This window comes from Dipteris shenzhenensis, chromosome 5 (genome assembly GCF_047967505.1).
Source record: "Dipteris shenzhenensis isolate YYH24624 ecotype China chromosome 5, Dip_SZ_1.0, whole genome shotgun sequence".
Classification (NCBI taxonomy): domain Eukaryota; kingdom Viridiplantae; phylum Streptophyta; class Polypodiopsida; order Gleicheniales; family Dipteridaceae; genus Dipteris; species Dipteris shenzhenensis.
The window spans coordinates 1,559,941-1,582,526 of record NC_141600.1 but is presented as its reverse complement, the minus strand read 5'-3'; the positions used below and the strand labels follow the sequence as shown (position 1 = coordinate 1,582,526).

Here is a 22,586-nt window from a genome sequence, read left to right as displayed (position 1 = left end):
TCTTCATCTTCTTCTTCTCCATTTTCCTCTTTCTTCCCAAAATCTTTGAGAGCTTGGTTCTCCATCTACAGACAGCCATTGCCCAAACCCTCTGAGCTGGAAACTCCTCTAGTATGGGCGAACTTCCACCTGCAAGCAATTGAAGAAAAAACGTCTGTGGTGGCTGCCATTCTCCAAACAGCGAATTTCTTCTGTTGCTCAATACTCCCTGCCTGCTCCACCATTGCCTGAGCCCTCTTAGGAGTAGATGGGCGACCTCAAGACGAAGATTTTGAGCCATTTTTCAAGTCATTTGGTTCAGTAACGAGGGAGAAATCGTCAAAACTCAGTTTCAGCCTGTAGCAACTCTCCCGGGCAAAAGTGCGCACCATTTCGTCCAACCTCTGTGCTGGACCTTCTCTAGTATATGAGCTTTCTTTTGCTTCAAAAAGCCCTCTTTTCCTTGCTTTGAAGAGTGAGCTACAAGCCCTCCAAGTTCAGCTTTTCATTTTTGACAGTTTTGGACAAGTTTTGAAGATGATGCTACATAAAATGCTACTCTAGCATTTCTGGTCTTTTGAAGTTTTCAATAACTTCATTACAAGTGTTGCTTCAGTTTTGTTTTGATTTGCTAGACCTGGTTGTGATTGGAAAGTGTTTATTTCATCCACTTCTATGAAGCATGTAAAAGGAAGCATCATTGTTTGAAATCTAGTCACTACTATTTGCTACATTAAATGCTTATATTTTGAAGCATTTCAGTTGTTATTCTAAGCCCTGTAAGAGAGAAGACACTACCCAATACTTGGGTTAGAGCCTCTCATGGCTTGCTTATGCAAAATATGTGAAAAGCCAAAACATAAAGCAATGTCTTGTTATGCTACAAAGGATGAAAATGCCAACCTGACTTCCTTGTTGAAGATTGCCAAAACAATGGTTGCCAAAAAGGAAGCAACTACAGAGATCTACCCTCTCATGGCACTTTTATTTGACTCCAAGTACAAGAAAAAGATGAAGCTCAGATACCTAAGATATGCTTCTCTACACAACTATGGAGATGACAAGATAATTGTTAGTGCAAAGGAACCAAATGTATTCGCTATAACCAATCTTGTCGTGCTCCTGCGAGCTTCCCCTCCCCCCCTCGCCGTTAGCCCCTACCTCCCCCCTCGCTCCCCCCCCCCCCTCGCTGCGACCACCTCCACCCCTCCCGCTACCCCTCGCCTCACCTCCGCTCCAGCCGCCCCCTCGCTCCATCCTGCCCCCTCGCTCCATCCCGCCCCCTTGCCTCCGCTCCTTCCCGCCCCCTCGCTCCAACCCGCCCCTCGCCCCCTCGCTCCAATCCGCCCCCTCGCTCCAACCCGCCCCTCGCCCCTCCCCCCCTCGCTCCAACCCGCCCCCTCGCTCCATCCCGCCCCCTTACCTCCGCTCCATCCCGCCCCCTCGCTCCACCCCGCCCCTCGCCCCCGCTCTAACCCCCCCCCTCGCTGCCGCTATAACCGCCTCCGCTCTAACCCCCCCTCGCCGCCGCTCTAACCGCGCGCTCCATCCCGCGTCGCCTTTTTTTTTTTTTTTTTTTTCTCTCTCTCTCTCTCTCTCTCTCTCTCTCTCTCTCTCTCTCTCCCCAGCCCGCCTCGCCCTCGCCCCGCCTCCGCCATTCCGCCCCTCGCTGCTCCCTCGCCATCCACCCCGCTCCAACCCGCCCCCTCGCTGCTCCTTCACCCCTCGCTTCACCCGCCTCCGCCTCATTCCGCTCCCCTCGCCCCCCCGCTTCACCTCTCCACCCTCGCCATTCCAACTTCACCCCCCCCCCCGCCCTCTCGCCCCTTCCGTACTCCCCGCACCCCGCAGCCTTCGCCCCGCCCTCAGCTTCGACCCCTCCGACCCTTCATTTCGCCTCGCCCGCCTCACCCCCAGGCTCCACCGCCGCTTCATCCCCTTCTTGGGTGGCAGCCTGTTTTTCTTCATCGGAAGCTTGCAGTTAGTCTTGGCGGTATGGCGGCCCCCAGCCCGGATCCGGAGGCCCAGTCGGACCCTCCCTCTCCAGATGCCTACCGCGTTATCCTGACAGAGCAACAATCATCCCGTGTTCAGGCGGTAGCCAGTGACTTTGCTCGTACCTCTGTTTACGGTAGAGTCATTGGACACTCCCCCTCCAGGTCTACCATCAGGGACTGGCTCCAGTCCACTCTCTTGCTAGAGGATGGCCACATTGAGGAGGTGGCCCTTATGGGAAGGGGCATCTTCTGGCTCAAACTCTCCAGTGAGAAAGCTGCGAGCAATTTGGTTGCCGGCTCCCCCACATCGGTGGATGGGAAGATCATCATGATAGTCCCGTGGTACCGTGGTTTCAGCGCAGCGGATTTCGATACTCGGTTCCGTATACCTCGCCACCCAGTGACACTCGTTTTTCCAGGGCTTGCTACTGAGCTGCGGCCGATTGTCAGGGACTTGGGCTCCCATTTTGGCTGGGTTATGCACGACACCTTTGCCGATGCGGTGACCACGGCAGGAGCTCCCCGAGTCCGTGTAGCTGTGGCGGATCCTGCGACTCTCCCTGCAGTGATCGAGATCGTTACAGGTGCCGACAGTATCACCCAGAGCATGATAGTCACCGGACAGCCAGGTCAGTGCCTGCGGTGCCATGGCTTTGGGCACTTGGCGGCTGCTTGTCCACGCTTTGCCAGCTCGTCTCGACCCTCCCCGCCCCCGCCCCCTCCGCCCCCACCTCCCCCCCCCGGACAGCCACGTCAGGAGGAGCCGAGGCAGTCGGAGCCTGGGCCAGAGGTAGTGGGCGGTTGGACCGAGGTTCGAAGGAAAAGAGGAAAGAATAAGAAGATTTCGGATAAAGGCAAGGAGGCAGAGGTCACCATTCCTGCAGCAGCACTCCACAGGCCTGACAGGCAGATGCCCCAGGGACCTGGGAGAGCCTCTTCTTCGACGGCAGCCCGCCCTCCACAGCCTCAGATCCTCCTCTCCCCCACCCCCCCGCCTTCTCCCCGGTTTCCCCAGTTTCCCCCCCCTTCGCCCGCCCCGCAGTTTCAGCCCCCGCCTCCTTTTCCTCAGTCCCCTCCCCCTCCCCCTCCCTCTCAGCCCCAGTTCCAGATGCATCCCCATCCCCCTCCCCCCCCTGCTCCCCTCGCCCCTCCTACAGAGTTAGCTGCACCGTCGCCTTCCCAGCCGAGTGCAGCCTCCGCTCCACCTCCTCCACCTTCTCCGCCAGTCGCCTCCGTGGAGCCCGAGTCGCCTATCCCGCAGCCTCCTCCCCTTCCTCCCCCGCTTGCAGGACACCTGGTGTCTGTACCACCAGTGGAGCAGGTTTCCCTTCCCGCTAGCCCCTCAGTGGCAGACTCAGCTGGGTCTCAGCTCCAGGAGAGAGAGCTCCCTCGAGACTTTTACAGATCTGGCCCCTGGGACTACCTGGATGTGGCCGACCTTGGGACCTTCCCGGCTTGTCTCGACATTAGTATCTTCATGCTCCGCAAAGGGGCGGATGGGAGGATTGGTGCCTTGGCTCCCAGGGATGGCCCTAGCTTCGCCTTCACGTTCCTCAGCGATGGCACCGAGACCTGGACAGACGACTCGGTGTGGGAGGCTCTCAGAGAGCAGACACACGCCCAGATTTGCTCCTGGATAGGCCCGTCCGGTGGGCAGCTCCTCGAGACTCAGTGGTCCGAGGGCGATGTGCGCTTGCGGTGGCGTTGCGCTGCCAAACGTTTCCGATTGATCGTGATCCTCAGACCCCCCCTGGAATGGCCTCTTCCCCAGGATGTCAGAGCTTGGTCCCAACAGAAACTCCGAACCTTCTACGGGATGACTGCTTCAGAGATCTCGAGCTGGCTCGAGAAAGCATTTGTTCATGGCACTAGGGGCCTCTCGCCTTTGCTGAAGGTTTTGAAGAACGGGCAGGACGACCCCGTCTCCCCCTCCAAACCTTCTCACAAGCGGCAGCGCCTCCACTCCGATCTGTCTGATTCTTCTTCGACTTCTTCTGCGAGCAGACAGCTGTTCGCAGCCCCCCATCCCTCTCCATGAGCCTACACCTCGTTTCCTGGAATGTGAACGGGTTTCACTCTTCGAGTACCCGTGGTCCCAGGAAGCTCATTTTGCGTCAGGAACTTCAGCCTGCAGTGATTGGTCGATTGGATGTACTGCTGCTCCAGGAGCACAAGCTTCCTGCGGCTCATGCCCGTAGCTGCGGGAAGGTTCTCCCTGGACGCTCCTACACTTATTGGGAGCCTTCGATCGGCGCACAGGGGAGGAGCGGGGGGGTCTGTACCTCCGTGTGCGAGCAGTTAGCTCAGTCAGTTTTCGGTCACGGCACGTTGATCCCAGGCCGAGCCCTTTGGGTAGGCCTGAATTTGGAGGGATCCAAGATAGGAATCCTCAACATTTATGCTCCCACAGACCTCAGATGCAGAGCCACCTTTTGGAGGACACTTACAGGGATTCTTCCAGACATGGATTCCTGGATTGTTGGAGGAGACTTCAACAACCTGGAGACCTTGGAGGACCAGCAGGGTAGAGATCCGGAGTTCACAGGTATGGCTCAGGCAGAGCAGTCAGCTTGGGACTCTTTCATCTTCGCGACAGGAGGGAGGGACAGTTGGAGAGACCCGTCCTTCCGGCGTTGGCACGGGAGCCTGGACTTCTCTTGGGGCTTCCGCAGGGAAGGAGGCAGACTCCTGGAGCGGCTTGATAGGTTTTATGTCAGTGATTGGGCCATCAGCAGAGGTGGCCAGGCGGGCATTGTTCCAGGGACGACACTATCCGACCATGCGCCTGTGCTCCTCTCATTAGATTCGGCAGCCCAGACTCTCCCCCCCCGATCATGCAGGATTCCCGATTCCATCTTCTCGAGGGTGGACGTCCGTAGCAGCATTTGCAGTCTTTGGGACAGAGACTGGGGGGAGGGCATGGATCTGGTAGACTCGGTCGCGCAGGCTCTGCAGGAGTCCAGCCAGATCTGCCAGCTCGCAGCCCTACAGGTTCGACAGGATTGGTGGGGCAGAGAGAGAGCTCTTCGGAGGGACCTCGCCTCCATTCAGCGACTTCAGCAGTCTTCCCCGGGCTCGGAGGAGCTTCGGATCCAGGCCCTTCGAGCCAGAGCCCTCTTGGAGGAGACCCTCCAGCGTCGCTCCGAGTTCTCCTATCACGCCTCTCTCTCCTTCTGGGCCCGGAAGGGTGACCGGATGTGCAGGGAGTTCTTCAGGACACACGGCCAGAGAGCTGCAGGTGATCAGCTACGGAGTCTCAGGACAGCGGATGGTCACATTGTTACGGACCCGGGGGAGGTCATGGGGTTGGCCACTGACTTCTACAGGACCCTCTTCCAGCAGGAGCCACTTGCCCCTCGTGCTAGTCGTGACCGTGAGGAGGTGTGGAGGCACATTCCATCCCTGGTCCAGCCCAGCATGCAGGCGTCTTTGTTGGCGCCGTTCACCGCGGATGAGATGTTGGAGGCCTTGATGGCTATTGATGGGCAGAAATGCCCAGGTGAGGATGGGCTATCCCGAGCTTTCTTCACCTCCTTCTGGGACCAGATCCATCAGCCCCTCCTTGCAGCTCTGCAGGGGATTTTCAGCAGCGGTCAGATGCCAGAGAGCCTCTCCTCGGGACTGATTTGCCTCATCCCGAAGGGAGGAGATAGACAGGAGATCCGCCAGTGGCGTCCGATCACTCTCCTTACCACTGCCTACAAAATCCTCGCCAAGATGATCAGTGCCAGAGTTCGACCTCTACTCCCAGACCTCGTCCATGACACTCAGACAGGCTTTGTCCAGGACCGCAGTATCCTGGATAATGTCTTCACCTTTTCAGAGGCGGCGGAGTGGGCTCAGTACAGCGGTTCACACCTTGCCATTTTACTTCTCGACTTCGAGAAGGCCTACGATCGCGTGGATTGGTCCTTTTTGGAGGGGACTCTGGAGCGGCTAGGTTTCCCGGCAGGCTGGATTCAGGGTATCTCAGCTTTGTACAGGACAGCGTCTAGCAGAGTCATCATTGGAGGCAGGATGGGTGAGCGTTTCAGCTTGGAGAGATCAGTTCGTCAGGGTTGTCCCCTGGCTCCTTATCTGTTTCTCTTCTTCGCCGAGGCCATGACTTACTACCTTCGGGCGAGGTCCACAGGGCTCAGGGGTGTTCGCCTTCCACTCCGGGAGGACACGGAGCTTCTGGACTCAGAGTACGCAGATGATACAGCCCTTTATGTCCAGGACGATGAGAGGATGCTAGAGAGGGTGCGGATGGCCCTGGAGGTTTTCTGCTCGGCCGCTGGTGCGAAAATCAACTGGAACAAATCAGTTGGTTTTCTCACAGACCCGGGGGCGTGTTCTCAGTGGGGGCGATTCCTGGGCTTCAGGTGGATTCCACGTGGTCAGACAGCTAGATACCTTGGCTTCCAGGTTGGCCTAGACATTACGCCAGCTCAGCAGTTTCTCCCGGTGCTAGATTCCATCCGACGGAAGCTGGCTTTCTGGAGCACTGCTAAGCTGTCCCTTGCAGGTCGTGCTTTAGTAGTTAACCAGGTCCTTCTAGCCACGGCTTGGTATGTGGCTTCCTGTTGGTGCTTCTCGAGATCCAGCGTGGCACAGCTCAGGAGGTTGGTTCGGAACTTTCTTTGGTCTGGGGAGGATGGGCAGAGAGATACCAGAGCCAGGGTTGCTTGGCAGACAGTCATTCTTCCGCAGGCGGAGGGGGGTCTGGGGGTCATTGATCCAGAGCTTCAGAGTCAGGCCTTGTTAGGCAAGCTTATCATCCGCGGTTTGACCCCAGGGGGGCAGACGTGGAAGATGTTACTCCAGCAGGGAGTCGGCTCTTGTGTCCCGCGCCGAGGTGGAGAGTGGCTACCGTCCTTCAGGTGGATCTTCACTTCCGCCCCGCTCACTCAGCCCCGCTCCCCACTCGTTCGTAGCCTCCTCATGGTTTGGAGGCGGCTCCGTCTCAGTCTCATTCAGTCCCAGCCCAGCTGTCAGGAGGAGATCGATCGCCAGCCGCTCGTCTGGAATGGGCAGGTCAGAGACGCCGAGGGCCTTCAGTTGGGGGAGAGATCACATATCAGGTGGGACGGCTGGATGAGGGGGCCAGCCCGGTCCCTTCGAGTTTGGAGGGATACGTACAGACATCTGGAGATGGCCGATCTGGCAGACGCAGCGGGAGGTGCACGCGGAGTCCAGGCGAGACGCACGGAGATCGACGGAGCGATCCCAGCCGCTTGGTTGGCTCCACCTGAGCCTCAGGTCCTCATGCCTGGAGACACCCACTGGCTGGGACAGTTCACCCCCCGTGGCATCCCACTGGTGGTCGCAGGACGTTTGGATGACTCCTCTATCGCCTTCTTCGCGGTTTCAGGGGACGGACGACTCAGGAGAGAGGATGCGCTCATTGACCCCCTACTACCGTGGCAGAGGGTTAGGGTCGTAGGCCTTCTGGGGAAGGTCTGGCATACCGACCCTAGTATCGAGCAGGACCAGTTGCAGCTTTGGCGTCTTTGGCTCTGGGAGGGGCGGGCCTTGTCAGAGCTTGAGTGGGACCCAGGAGAGTGGTGGTGGCCAGAGATTGTGACAGGACAGGGGCAGACTTCCTTCTTCGCTTACAGCATGACTCTGGGCAGGCGAATTCTCGGGAGGATGCAGAGCCGCCCCCCCACCCAGCGTCCTAGCTGGTACGCACAGGGTATCTCCAGGTTCTTTTTGCAGGCTTTCTGGAAGGCCTTGTGGGAGAGCTGGCGGCCGCGGAAGATCTCGTACTTCCTGTGGCTTCTTACCCACAAAGGTCTTCCAGTGGGGAGCTGGTTGAGGCAGATAGGCCAGGACGGTTGCTGTCAGATTTGCCATGCGGATGAGGAGTCACCAAAACACTGCCTGTGGAGCTGCATGCGCGCCCAGGAAGTGTGGAGGTGGACTTTCGGGCTTCTTACTCGTGCAGCACCAGAGCTAGGAGTGATCACTTGGGGCGCGTTCTGTTGGTGCAGCACCGCACCTGGTCTTCATCACTTGTTCGAGGCATGCCAGCAGGACCCCACTTTCCTTATCACACAGGGGACGTGGGGGCCGCTCGAGGGTATCCCACAGCACCTAGCAGAGGCTGATACAGGAGTTCGGGAGAGGCAGCCAGTCTGGGAGATTATCAGCAGCATTACAGGATGGCACATCTGGACCTCGCGCTGCGCGCAGATCCTCGGTGGCACCTCCTTATCGACTGCCCAGATCATGGCGGAGATTTGGAGTGAGATTATTCATACCCTCAGAGGCCAGTGGGACCAGATTCAGGGAGACTCCCGGGCTGGTCAGGAGAAGCGGAGACGCTTCCTCCAGGCTTGGGATTCACAGAGCCTCTTCTTCGAGCAGACTACGCAGGGCCTTCGGTGGCACTACTCACCACCCCGATGGCTGTTCATTCACACTCAGCATATTCCTCCGTGAGAGTATGATTTATTATGCTACCTTTTGGGCTGCGTCCGGTTTGTGTACGCAGCCCGTCAGCTATAAGCTGACCTCTTGTATCTTGTTCTCGAAGTAATATAATTAGAACTGTTTTTTCGAAAAAAAAAACAAGATAATTGTTCTCTTGAAGGATATGACTTTCAGATCCACTTGTTCTATCATAGTACCATCTTATAAGGCACTAGACACTGCCCATGTGGTAAGACCTTGCCTTGACATGGATATTTTGCCTCCACAAGATGAGGCATCCCATGAAGATTATGCATTTTAAACTCATCTCTATGTATGCTCCAGATCACTCTTTTTATGTCACGGTACTCAGCCTGGATAGTCCTCCAAAATGAATGAAAATAAATTATTGTGTGTTGTGTTTTGTGAACACCTCTGGTCACCTTATGATGTAGGCCATGTGTATGTTTGTTCCATGGTACCTCCTACAGACATTGTGTGCATGTATATGTAGGAGAGATAACCATTGGAAGGTCTGTTTGTATCCCTTTCTGTTTACCTTACACCCAAGGAAACCCTTGCTAGCATGAGAACCTAGCCATAGATTAATCCTTGACCACCATGAGATGGCATGAGAAACTATGAGACTAGATGTATCCTTGACTTAGCCTGAGGCATTTCCTTGAGGGGGGGTTTGTTGGGATATCTCAAGGTGTATGCCTCAGGCACACCTTATGTTTCTATGTGTGAGTGCTAGAGGCACAGTTAGGTGCCCACAAGCACAGTTAGGTGGTGGAAAAGCCACATAGGATGATTGAGTGAATCTAGGAGCAGATTGAGGAGATGATTGTGGAGCTTTGAGGTCATCAGTGATGTCAGTGACCTTGTATGAGGTGCCTACTTAAGGACCTCTTTCTTCTTCATTCTATATGCAAGTATTCTGATTTTGTGTCAACCCTACTCTCTCCTTTCAGTATTCCAACAGAGAGTTCACGCTCAACATCATGTGATCACGTGTGCATAGCACCATCATGTGATCGTATGTGTATAGCACCATCATGTGATGATATGTGCATAGCACTAACCCAATAGAATGCTATGAAGGAAATGGTTAAATCCCTAACCTTAACCCTAACCCTAATCCTAAATGGGTTTGTATATATTTTACATTTTCAACTAAATCTAGTGTACAATTAGTCATTTGTGGTGTGCTCTCTAGCTGTGCCCTCTCTCCTCATCTCCACTCTTCTCCTCTCCCCTCTTCATATTTTGTCAATGTGGTGTGTCTAGACGGCATCATGGTGTCTCTGGGGGATGGATATTCGTTTTTTTTTCAAAGAAAGGAACCTTAAATTAATGCTTGAAAGATTTCATACAAGACAACAGTCCTGAAGGTTCTAAGTATGAAAAAGAAAACCGAAAAAGGATGAAAGAAAAACCGGCTTGTTCTAGAGAAGCCCAGCTCACTGCCTAGGGGATCTATGGTCTGGGGGATGGATATACTAAAGAAGAAATAAGTGTGGTCAGCTACTGCGGGTGGTGGGTTGGATCAGTGATGTGTGGAAGGCAGGTTATCCCATGAGTGGAGCCAAAACCCTACGCAGCAGCAACAGGATCGAATGACGAGTAAAAGTAGGAGAGAGAGGGGACCAAAGGAAGGAAGGAGGGAAAGTAGGAGAGGGAGGGGAGGAAGCGGAGAAAAGGAAGGAAGGAGGAAGGGGACAAATACTTTGTGAGAGGATTTGAGAGGAGCTGCGCTCGTCTGAATAAGAAGAGTTGCTAACTAGGTTGTCAGGTGAGGGCAAGACGTGGTGGGGTGTGTCAAAGCTAGGGGTATATAATAGGGTAGGGGATTAGTGCCATACCCTACTTACCAAATATTAATGGGATTTTGGCATTTCATTATTTGCTCGTTGGTATAATTAGAAAGGGCCACATCTCCTTGATGTAATACCTAGAGCACATGGCTTGCAATTTCCTTAGCACAAGTTATCTTATTTTGAGTCCCTCATTATGGTAGATGGTAAGGTGACGTCCTTAGAGGGTTAGGACTGGCACACATTACTATCCATGTGTTAGTACCCACAAGGAGTCCATTGCCAAGGGGGGGTGTAATATTAAAGATGAGATAAAATAAAAAGGAAAAATATTTAGTCAAAAATAAGTTCATGGAGAGGGAAGAGTACATGATACATAGTTCGTCAAACAAAATGTGAGTCAAAGACTTGGTTAAGATAGTGTGTGTGTGTGTGTGTGTGAGAGAGAGAGAGAGAGAGAGAGTAAGACACACACACATGTGCACATATGCACGCATTCATGTATACATGCACACGTGTGTGTATATAAACATATGTGTGTGTATATATATAAGTACATACATAGGAACATACGCATATGCATATGCATATACATTTACATACACACTTTTTTTGAATAACACACTTTTTTTAAAAAATAAGTGAAAACTTTGAGTGCTTTATATGACAAGATAGCTATCCAGAAAAAAACTGGTAAGCTGAAAGATTACATCAAGTGAAAATGTCCATGTAGGACAAATATACATCTTGATCTATGCAGTGAGTTTGCAGACAATCGAAAAGCAATTGCTGCAAAGAACGACAAAAGAAAACAAAAGGAGAAAAAACTGGATCTCCAAAGACTCTGTGATTTCTAGCTTTCCATAGAGTCCAGAGTGCCGAGTAGCGAACCTAGGTAAAGAACAACTCAAAAGCCGGCCGTCTAGGATAGATCTCAAACAACCAGAAAAGCTTGCCAAAAGAAGCCTGAGAAAATCGCATTCTCAATCTGTGCCGGAGGATGCCCAAGAAGCTTTGTGTCTCGGGACAATGCCAAAAGATACGAGATACTGATTCATTTACATGGTGAGAAGACCAGGGGCAGGAATATTGCCAAAATGACTTGGAATGAACGAGATAGCCTTTCATGCATTCAAGTAGTCAGGGAAGGAGGGTTTGAAGAAAATAAAAAGTAGCTGCAAAGTGAGCTACTCAGCTGTAAAGGCATTTTCCTGTTGTGTAGAGGAAGGACGACACTATTGAGGCTTTGATTTCTATATGCTATGGATTGGGATCATCTGTCATAGAAAATGTCGGAAACAATAGAACTGATGTTCTACTTAATTCTTGAGTGGATAATGTGTGTTGGCATCTAAGTTTTACACATTTTATCTTCCTCACCCATGTTTATTCTCAAGACTGGAAGTTTACCTCTGTCATGTCCAACCAATCTTAGCATTTATTTCTTGAAATTGTTTTGCTTAGCAGGAGAAGGGTTTGGTGATTGATGTCTAATGTTACATGACAGGCGTCCAGACTTGAACCGAATAGAATGTCAACGAGGTACGCTGTTGCAATGCATAGAGTGCGTGATTCACAGCGTTCTCACGATGCTTCAGAACAACTTTCCTGGGCTGCCAATGAAATGGCATCAATTTTGAGAGAAGGGGATTCAGCAACTATTCAGCCACACATCGCCTGGGCAGGTCTGGCCATGGTAAACAGGGCTCAACATGAAACAGCAGCTGCTTTTGAAGGAGATGAAGTTGACTTGAGAGAAGTGAAAGAGAGGGCACTTTATACCCTGCAGCAGGTGATAATGTCAGCCTTTGACACATCTGGTTTGAATTAGCTAGTCATTTTTACAGGGAATGTATTATGCATTTGGAGGGGATTTTATTAGTTTTTTGTGATCGGTAGATCAGGTTAATCCAAACTCTGCAAGGGTATGACCCATATTTTCTGAAAATTTCAGAATAAATTATATGGATACTGCACAAATCATTTATTAGGCATGTGATTGAGTTAATCTTGAAATAATCATTCTTTGCTTTTGGAGTCTGAATCTTGAAATGTGGTGCTTTGGTCTAGTCGTCTCCAATGTTCCTGAACGTGTACATGCCTTCTTCACATACCATGCCCTCTTTTGTTTTTGTAGTCTACCACGAAGGTTGGTGGAACTTGTAACAGAATGTCCAACAGGATACATGAGACTTTAATAGCGTCAGTCCTTGTTATTGTGATTTTGACTGGAATTGAACAGTATCTGAGATTTCTATTACTTGTTTAAGGTGGTATAATTCACATCACCCAATTACATAGACGGATGATTAGTTTTATAGTGTACTGGAAGCAGCATTGCATTCCAGTACTATTCGCATCGTCAATGATAGTTTTCTGATGGATATAAGTTTACAGTTTTGACTTTGTACATCTCACCAAACAAGCAGGAAACGGCATACAATTGATTGAGTCTATGGATATCAATCCAACGCATTTGGTTTGGGAAAGAAACAAGTTCATTCTTACATTCAATCTGTGAGAAACCACTAGATGTGTATACTTGAAAGTTCAAGGAAGTATAATATTCTGACAAAAGTGTGCAAGGTCTTCTTCCTCTAAATTAGGTTTGCTTTGTGTATCTGAGGACTGGGACTGTTAATATTCAAAGAGGGGGTGAATACCATCATCCGATGGCAAATATTGTTGCATCTGAAAGGTTTGTGATTATGCCGCATATTCTCGGTAGAGCCTATTATAGAAACATGCAGGAAATCTATTCAATCCTGTAATGGAGCGAGGTAGGAGTCTTGGCCCCTTAATCATGTTTACTTTATCCATGCGAGTTGTTTTTGTGGCCATCGACCCTCTTTGGAAGGTGTCTTTGTGATAAGTTTCTCACAAGAAGTACTTATCTTTGATTTCAGTAGGATGTTAAAACCTAAATGGGATGTGGGACCAAACTGAGTATAATATAGATATAGTAGAGATCGAATTTGAAAATTCCCTAATGGATTCTTTCCTCCCTCTTTTTCTGTCAAAATCCTAGGGACGCAAAGAAATTTAAGAAAACAGAAGCAGAATGGAATGGCACATTCAGCTCTCCCAAACTGCCAGATGATACCAAAAAAAGTGAAAGGTGCAATGCATGACCAGGTCTAGAAACTGCATTGAATGGACTGGGCTCCTTCCCTATGTATACTCCCCACTTTTGTGGTAATCCATAAAGACCTATCTAGAAGGTCCAGTCCTGTGATCTCCATCATCCTCAAAACACCCCATCACAGGACTGGACCTTCTAGATAGGTCCTTATGGATTACCACATGATGATCATGGTGACACCCCCTGTGATGTCCTGAAGATCTCATGATCCTCCAGAGATGACCCCCCCCCCCCCCCCCCCCGCCCCCGCGATACGCAATCCATGCAATGAAACTCTGAGCTTGCACATCAAAGCATGCGACAAGTGCATCTGAAAACATAAGGTCTCTCAATGAAGCCGTCCTCTGTAATTTAAAGATAACGGTCCTTGTAGAACTTACACTTTGTATGAAGCGTAGGAGGATCAACTCATGAACAGGAGGTACAGAGCTGCAGAAAATCTAATTGGGTGACCTGGATCCTCTCTTATCTGGATTTACAGTGAACCTTCTCAGCCAGTAATCCAATACATCAGCAAGTGGAATATAAGATGTCAGTAGAGCCTAGGAGTGATCGTCTGCCTATCTCATCGGTGCCTTTCATGAGTATTTACGAAACACTAAAGGTTCTTGGGGAACAAGCCTCAATAGGTGGGTTGTCCCACAGTGTGTTCTTGCAGAGCCTGTCTGACCCACTGAGAAGGTTGTATCCGAAGAAAGTACTAACTTATGACTTGACTGATACGAAGAGTGTACTGTTCCTTCTTATACTCTCTGCGTTGCTGAAGGACATGGAAGCAGCTTTGCCTAAGGATGGGAAGGGTGTCTACTATATAGGGTTACGATGGTGACCAGTCTTTGAAAAGGGAAAGAGTGGTTGCATTACCTCATCCTAGAGTGAAAGGACTTGATCTAATCTGTGCTGTAGGAAGATATTTCCTCTATTCATGGATGAAGGCATGAGAAAGGGTCAAGGGAATGGTAGAGTATTAAACCAATCGGAAAATTGTCTTAGGGAGAACAGGTTTGGAAGACACTTTTGCTGAAGCAGTTGTATTAACTCGTGGATTTGATTCTCAATTCAGTAATGTTGGCATGTGAATGAATTTTTCAATTTTAAGATCTGGACAACTTTTTTGAAAGTATACATCTGATGGCTTCTAATGCAGCTGGCTGAGCCTTCTAGTGATAGATGTTGTGCTAACTTTCCTGAATGAGAGTTTCGGAAACTGAGCATGTAATTGCAAGGTGAAGATCTAATGTGTAGTTGGTTGTTGGTCTTCATTTGTGTTTTTTTTTGGATGTGGTCTATTGAAATGATTTTTTAATGTATTCTGTGCGTAGAGTTGATTTTGACGTTTGCTAGTTTACAGGCTATAGAAGAAAATCCAAGTGATGCTGTGCAATGGCATCAATTGGGTTTACATACCTTATGCACGTTACAGTTCAAATCAGCACAGAGCTATTTGAAGACTGCTATTTCCCATCGACAAACATGTGCCACAGCATGGTCAAATTTAGGTATGCGGGTCTTTTTAAACCGTTAATCATTAGCTTGACTGATGTGTTCTTTTTGTCTCTAGCCTTTCCAGCTCCAAGAATCATAAGTCTAATGGTGCAATACATGTGAGAATTTATGATTTACATTGGCTCGTTGGTGTAAATGCATGTTTCTTGCCCTTGGAAAATGTGAATAACTCTTTGCCTCACTTGAACATTCTGCAGGAATAGCTCTTCAACTATCAGAGGACCCCTCGCTAGCTGAAGGTGTGTATCAGAAGGCTCTTTCCCTAGTGGCACGTGAACAAGCGCACAGTATTCTCTCAAATCTTGGCAATCTTTACAGACAACAGAGGAGGTTCACAGATGCTCATGAGGCATTCAAGAAGGCTCTGGAACTTTGTCCTAATTATGCCCCTGCCTGTAACAACCTTGGCCTCTTGCTGATCGCTGAAGGCAAGTTGGATGAGGCCATAAAGGTTTTTGATCGGGCTTTACATTCTGATCCTCTTCTAGATGCTGCTAAATCCAACAAAATGAAGGCAGAGGCTCTGGCACAGATCCATAGATACAAGGACAGTTTTGAGCTCAGGAAAAATGGTAATGTTGCAGGATCTGAAAGCGCATTGGATGTTCATCATACACCCTCAGAATCCTGCAACCCTGCAGCCCCCATTTCTGGTACTTCTCATCCATTTAGCATGTACTGTGAACCTTTGGCTCACTTGCAAACATCATCACCTCCTGAGAAAGAACCCTTTCCTTTACCATCTACTTCCTGATACCTCCTGATGTGAAACATCCATCATGTTAGCCAAACATCCACAGCTCTGCCTATCGTATGCAACATTAGCATGTTAGCTTTATAAAGGATCAATAGGCACATGAACAATCCGGCTTTGTAAAGTATCACGTGAGGATGCCGTCATGATTCTGTCTTGTAGGGTCCTCTCTACATAATATGGTTCAGCATGCCCTTCTTAGGGGAGTACAGAAAATTGGGGAGGCAAAATTACAAGGTTATTGTTACTCAGTTGAATCTTATGGCTTTATTTAGCCATTCTTTGACATTGAAAAGACAACCCACACTTTTTTGTGATATAAATGTCATGCCGCATATTTGACTACGAAATTTCAGAGAATGCTGAAGCTGTGGCCTGGCAGTGTACACCTGAATTTTTTGGCAGACCTTGTTGTGCACCACACAAGTGTTGCTTCAGGCTATCCTTAAAATCTCATGCTCATGGCCGTATTCTGAAGCTATCCTTAAAATCTCATGCTCATGGCCGTATTATGTAAGTAGTAGTAGTAGTAGGGCTGTCATTGAGCCTGGCTTGACATTGTGGGGCAATATGCTCAAAGGCTCTCTGTATACGAGACCACCAAACTGGTGGGCATAACACTGTAGCATGGATTGAAAGGGTCTACCACAATGTAGCGTGTACTGATGTTGCACAACAGGTGACCTGCTTGCAGATATGGTCTGTTCAAAACTGAACTAGGAATCTGATCCGGTTTGTATGGGGTGTCCTGCAGGAGAGGCACCACAGTGATCTTTAAATCTGTCATAAAATGCATCACAAAATTCATGTGACAGGCAACACGAGGATTTGATCTCATTTCTAACATTCATCCATAACTGCAAGAATGACATAGTGAATTTCTTGCTCAGAAAGAATACTACGGGTGCACATTCCTATCTTTGTTTTTGGTGCAATTTCAGATTTCCCGTGTCAATAACTTGCAGCACAGTAATCACTCGAAAGGCTTGTCCAGAGTTGATATGACTAATTACACCTTGTCAAGAGAAATTTTTGCAATGATTGTGAGGCTTTACTCTTTCAAGATAGAAATCAAAATTTCTATATTTTTAATATCAGGTAAGGAAATTCAATCTATTCTTTGATAGCGTATGAGCAATAGTTAAGTCATCCAATAATCGATTTCTGTCTTAAATAAAGAGAGTGGAGGGTTTGCTCAAAGTACATAATAAGAATTTACCAGTCTCATATATCATTGTTGCTCTCTCTCTCTCTGTCTCTGTTTGAGTGTGTGTTTGTGTGTGGCACTCTATGGATTTGGGATTGACAGAGAGATTTGGGATTGACCTGATGATCAGTTTGTATTAAAGTATTGATGAGCTTAGATCTGGTTCTGAGGGTACCTAAGTTACCTTGTGTTTCAAGGCCCCCCTTTGCTTGAAACTCCATTAATTTTGTAGTCTTTCTGTTCTTCTAGAAATATTTTTAGCTTGTGTGGTTTCTTATTTGGAATTTCCTATTTATTTAAAGGTTAGAAGAAATTTACTCTCGCTGAATTGCATTTCCCCTCTCGTGCATGTGTTTTGGGGCATGACTTGTTCTACTTGCTATGAGATTCACTTTGTAAACATGTAGGTGTGGATAGCTAAATGGCTTGGTAAAAAATTTAAAGAGCTCGCAAGGATATATATTTGCTCAAGGAAGATTGAATCGAGGTTGGATTTTAATACGAAAATCACAAGACAAGTGGGGAAGTAATTTTTCTCTATCCTTGTCATGCATCTTTCAAATATGCTAAGCATAACCATAAACCTGCAATGTGTCAATTGCACACTCTATCTATTTCATTCGCAAGTCAAAAATATCAAAATTCTAAAGCACAATTAAAGGAGTGGTTAGCAAAGGAAAAGAAGACTTTATCAATAAGTGAAAGCACAAAAATATGTAGTGATTATACGCCAAGTTGTCCCTAGCAATGAATTGTTATTCCTTTCACAAATTGTATTGCTTATTTTATTTACTATTAAAATTGTTTACAATGAATTTTGGAACCTTTAGTCACTTCATAGACATAAAATATGGCACTAATACTCCAATCTTTAAGCATTTTGCAAAATGTTATAGATTGGCATACTTCAATCTTTAAACATTTTGCAAAATGTTATAGATTGGCATACTTTCTAATATGGCCAAAGATCTTAGCTCTTGCGTACAATAATATCTATCAATGTTTCTTTAATGTGCAAAAAATTTATGTTTCCCAATGTAACATATTGTGTCGCAAATCTTGTTTGACAGAAACATATGTAGCATAATCATGCATCAATGTTCCCTAATAAAATTACAAGTTCTAATAGGGGTAAATATAAGAGTGTGTTCAGCCAATGTGCCTCGAATAGGAAGTTCCAAGTGCATGTTTCACATGAACCAAGCTCAAGACACCCACTTAGGATTCTTTGCCTTGCACATTTTTAGTCTGAGGATTACGCTAAAGGGAGGCAAAAATAATTATGCTAAATGGGTTGCCATATAATGAATGCTTGCTTTCAAAACAAGCTCATCTAGATTATATCTTTCAAAGAATAAGTACAACGATGTTTAACAGCTATGTCTCTTCTCTTTTAATGCTCACTTTCACTACTAAAGCATCTTTGCCTTGATAATTTTGTATTTGTGAAACTACCATTAAATTCCAAAATTCCAAAACTTGACTTTGACTACTCATCTCTGCCTGCAAATGCTACATTTATATTCTTCACTCCCTTGGCTGTATTTTATTGACATAGATTTTCATGTTTGAACAGCCATATAAAGAGTTAAAATTCCATTTGAAAATATGATTTGATAAAATTTTTACCCATAAAAGTAACATTTTCTAGATGTATGTCTATTAACTTGAAATGTGTCTACTTTTTTCACTTGAGAAAAAAGCAAGGCATTTTCCATGTTGTGATTATTAAAATTCGATGCATGTGACATTCCTTTGACTATGGAAGTTTCTAAGAATTTGATGGCAATTGATTTCATGTTTGATATCCTCGAAATCGGCTAGCTTTTTCACTTTGAGAATAACATGTTATGTTTATTAGTGTACTTAAAAAAGCATAAAGTCCCATTACATTAACTTCAAACATCACTTAGCTTTTTTTTGGGAGAAACAAGTCATACGACAAGTTATGTGATTATTTATATTATATGGAAATGACTACAAAGTACTTTGAAATGTGGCTACTTTGTTTGCTAAAGATGAGGCCTTTTTATACTAATGTGCATGTTTCTAGAAAGTCATCAAATTGAAGTGTGTGAACAGCCAAGGCATTAGATTGGATTGTGGCTTGTAAACCATGGCATTTTTAAATCTTGATTCATGTCAAGAGCTTGAAACATTAAATGTGGTTGCTCACATTTTTTGTAAACAAACATGGCTAGTTTTGATTTGTTTTTTTTTTGGGGGGGGGGATATGTTATTTTTTCAAGTAATGTGCATGTGGAAGATATTAACATTTGTAGTGTCTTTTCACTATAGTACTTTAGAGTTGCATTCTTGTGCTTGGATGTTAGAAATATAGTTTAAGTTTTTTTTTTGGTTTCCAAGGAGTGATGTGTATGATTCTCTTGCTTGAGGAGAAGAAATACATAATTGCTAGAGAAAGTATGCAAATTCTGCTTTCTTAAGTAAAGCATGTAAATTTCATTTATCAAAATTGACTTCGCTCATCAAACTTGAATTAAACAATTCTTAGATGGCATTGTAAAATTTTTAGTTTTTCAAATCACTTTTGAACATTTGTGGTTGTAGAAAAGGCAGCTTCATGACAAAGAAAATTGTCGGCCTTGCATCAAGAGGGACTACAAGGTTCACTTTATGACTCAAGGGCAAAAGATTGTTAAAAAGATCTATACACTTTGTTTTCCATATTATTGCTTTTCAGAACTTCTACCTAGGATGATGCTTGGGCAACCTTTTCTTTCAATCCTTCTGGCATTAAAGAATTTTATGTCTCATAAACTTGCTCTTGAGGGCTAGCTAAGTGTCTAATATAGTTAATTGTTAAGCATATTCTCTATCCTTTTGCTACACACTAAGTTGCAGGCTTTTTACGAGGTCTTTTTGTTTCTTAATCTCAATGCATGCTTGCATGGCATGTTCCTTTCATTCTTTAATCATCTCTTCTAAAGTACTAGTTTTTTGTTTCATATTTTTTATTTCGTTTTCTTGCTTTAGCAGCATAGCTTGAATGTGGACAATCACTCTCCACATAGAGGAGGTAGGTGAATTCCTATTACCTATCATCACAAATACTTGGGTTGAGTGCTACCTCAATGGCATGTTTGGAATCTTTATGTTATGATCTATAAAAGCCATGGTTGAGATATCTATCTCGGGATAAGAAAATAGAGCATATACCCTCTCTCTCTCTCTCTCTCTCTCTCTATCTATATATATATATATATATATATATACGTACGTACATACACACACACACACACACACACACACACACACACATATATTATTGGGCTCTATCTGATTGAGATGCAATGACACAAAGATATATTGATGCGATAGACTAAAGAGCAACAAGTGGTGATGCGATAGGTCACCGAGATCGACCAAGCACAGACAGATGCTATACATCTGGGTCAGCTACTGCTGGGGAGGCTGAGGGAGAGGAGCTTGATGAGATGAGAGAATCATGGATTGGTAGTGAGAGTCACTACCACAATATTGCTAGACAAGAGGTACACACTCCACATGCGGCATGGAGAGTGACCAGAGCACACATGATCGAGGTCTGATCTATTTCAACCCTCTTAAAGGAGACTGCCAAAGACACAAGGCGTCACCCATGACGTAGCCTAATGGATACAAAGATCGAGGAGACCACACCCTCTGTTGCCTCAAGAGACCGCTCAATAGACACAGATACAAGAGATTCTCAAATCCCATCAGAGAGCCACGAGGGTACCTAGATATATGGAGCTTGTGCGTGTACTAGGAGCGTTAGCTCTGAGCACCTGATACTATTTTTCTATTTTGCTCACTGATTCAGCATTTTACCTTTAGCAAGGGCCTTAGTGAGCCCTTTGTTTCAACCCATAGCGGCTTGTATGAGTCACTTTTGGTTTTGTACATTGTCTCTTAGGCCCGCGAGGCCTCCTACAGACATTAATACATCTCTCTCTCTCTCTCTCTCTCTCTCTATATATATATATATATATATATATATATATATGTATATATATATATATACATATATATATATATATTGTATATATATATATATACATATATATATATATATATATATATAGAGAGAGAGAGAGAGAGAGAGAGAGAGAGAGAGAGAGAGAGAGAGAGATAGATAGATACATACATATGCATGCATACATGCATGCATACATACATACATACATACATACATACATACATACATACATACATAGCAGCCTTGTGATGCTTGATTTTTATGATTTTTGTTATGTTTCAATATACAAGTTCATCATAGTACAAGGATAGTTCTTATATTTTTGATTTTTGCAATATTAATTTAATTGAAGTTGTCAGTTATGATTTGGACTTGAAGTTTTAAGGACAAAGATTATAAATGTCCTCTTTCCTAGAAGGTTCCCTTACCTTCTAGTTGCATTGTCTTGGAGCAAGAGCTAGTTGTAAAATTATATCACATACAGCTTTTCTCTAGTGTGCTTGCTCAAAATGAGATTCTTTTTTTGTCAAAGCTTTTTGTATGAGATTTTGTGCCCAAGGAGAGGATACTTTGGATGATATTCCCTAAGTCTTGTAGAGTTCAATATATCTTGTAGTATTTTTAGATTCCATGGCTGATCAAGTTTTACTATCATAGTACTCCCTACACTTGTAATTAATAAATAATTTTTGTGAATAAAGATTGATTTAATAAAAAGGGTGCTAGACGTTAGTTTAGTTTCTTGAGAATTAAAGTAGCCACCCTAGGATGTGGACTACATGATGTGCAGATGTGGATCAAGGATATCCACAAGGAGAGATGTGGATCAGAATAGATTTGCCATCTCCCTCTCATGTCTTATTCAGTGTGCTTTGAACCTCCATAGTTCTTATGCTCACTAGTCACACTAGGCTTAGTGGTGATCACATGTTGTCTCTTTAACATGGTATCAGAGCATAGGCTGCCCACAAGCCTAGGTAGTTTAGAGTGAGTGGCACACTCATATCTTGATGTTAGGGAGAGTTTGTGAGATATAAGTCCATGAGATAGTTTCAATTCATGGTGGATTCTTGAGTGTTCATTATTCTATTCTTAGGGAGAGAGAGATTTCTTAGAGTGATTTCTAAGTGTTTGAGTTGTCAGGTTTCATATTAGAGAGAGAAAGTTATCGGCTCTCTTCCCAAATGTTTGTTTCCAAAGTCCATTTTCATGTGAGAGCTCGAGTCTCTCCATTGGTTTTCTTGTCCTCCAAGCACCTCTGATTTGCAAGCTTATGACCTTCACTGCAAGGCGACTCGACAGTTATGAATTTTGGGCTTTAGAAGAACTTACTCAATAAGCAAAGATGAGCTCTACAACGCAACACTCTAGGCTTCTATAGCGACTACTACAGCTTCAAACAAAGCTCCCAATGTATTCCTGGCTTCGTTTCTAGTCCGCTCTCTCACTCTTAGTCCATTGCTTGCTTATAAGCCCTGTTGAAGAACGCTGCAAAGGTTGTCTTGCTAGGCTTCATCCTCAATCTCCTCCTTGCTCAAGCTACCCTAGCCATACCATATCAACTACCCACTATTACAAGCATCGACTCAGTCTAGCACAACTAAATAGCTCCAAATAGTGCTCGTGCGTAAGAGCTTCAAGAGCTCCATCAATGGCAAAACAATAGTGGATGGCTCTCCAATGAGTAATGAACAATAGTGGTCTCCTTCAGCTACAAACCAATAACCACCATGCAGACAACATAGTTACACACACAGACTGAGAGGCAATGTAACTTGCACAGTGCACACTCCTCCTTCAACTATG

General features: G+C 46.0%; 1 protein-coding gene across 2 annotated transcripts in view; it reads left to right on the top strand.

Moving 5' to 3' along the window:
* Nucleotides 1-16,698, top strand: part of LOC147901473 (tetratricopeptide repeat (TPR)-containing protein) — a 66,034-nt gene extending 49,336 nt beyond the window's left edge. Inside the window, exons 10-13 of one of the 2 annotated variants that reach the window (XM_087374634.1) lie at nucleotides 11,697-11,981; nucleotides 14,683-14,830; nucleotides 15,035-15,490; nucleotides 16,346-16,698. In XM_087374634.1, coding sequence (XP_087230760.1) covers nucleotides 11,697-11,981; nucleotides 14,683-14,830; nucleotides 15,035-15,490; nucleotides 16,346-16,362 — 906 coding nt within the window. In that variant the 3' untranslated portion in view covers nucleotides 16,363-16,698. Of the gene's footprint in view, nucleotides 1-11,696; nucleotides 11,982-14,682; nucleotides 14,831-15,034 lie in introns of both variants that reach the window. The other variant, XM_087374633.1, reaches the window with a different exon arrangement.
* The last annotated feature ends 5,888 nt before the right edge of the window (nucleotides 16,699-22,586 follow it).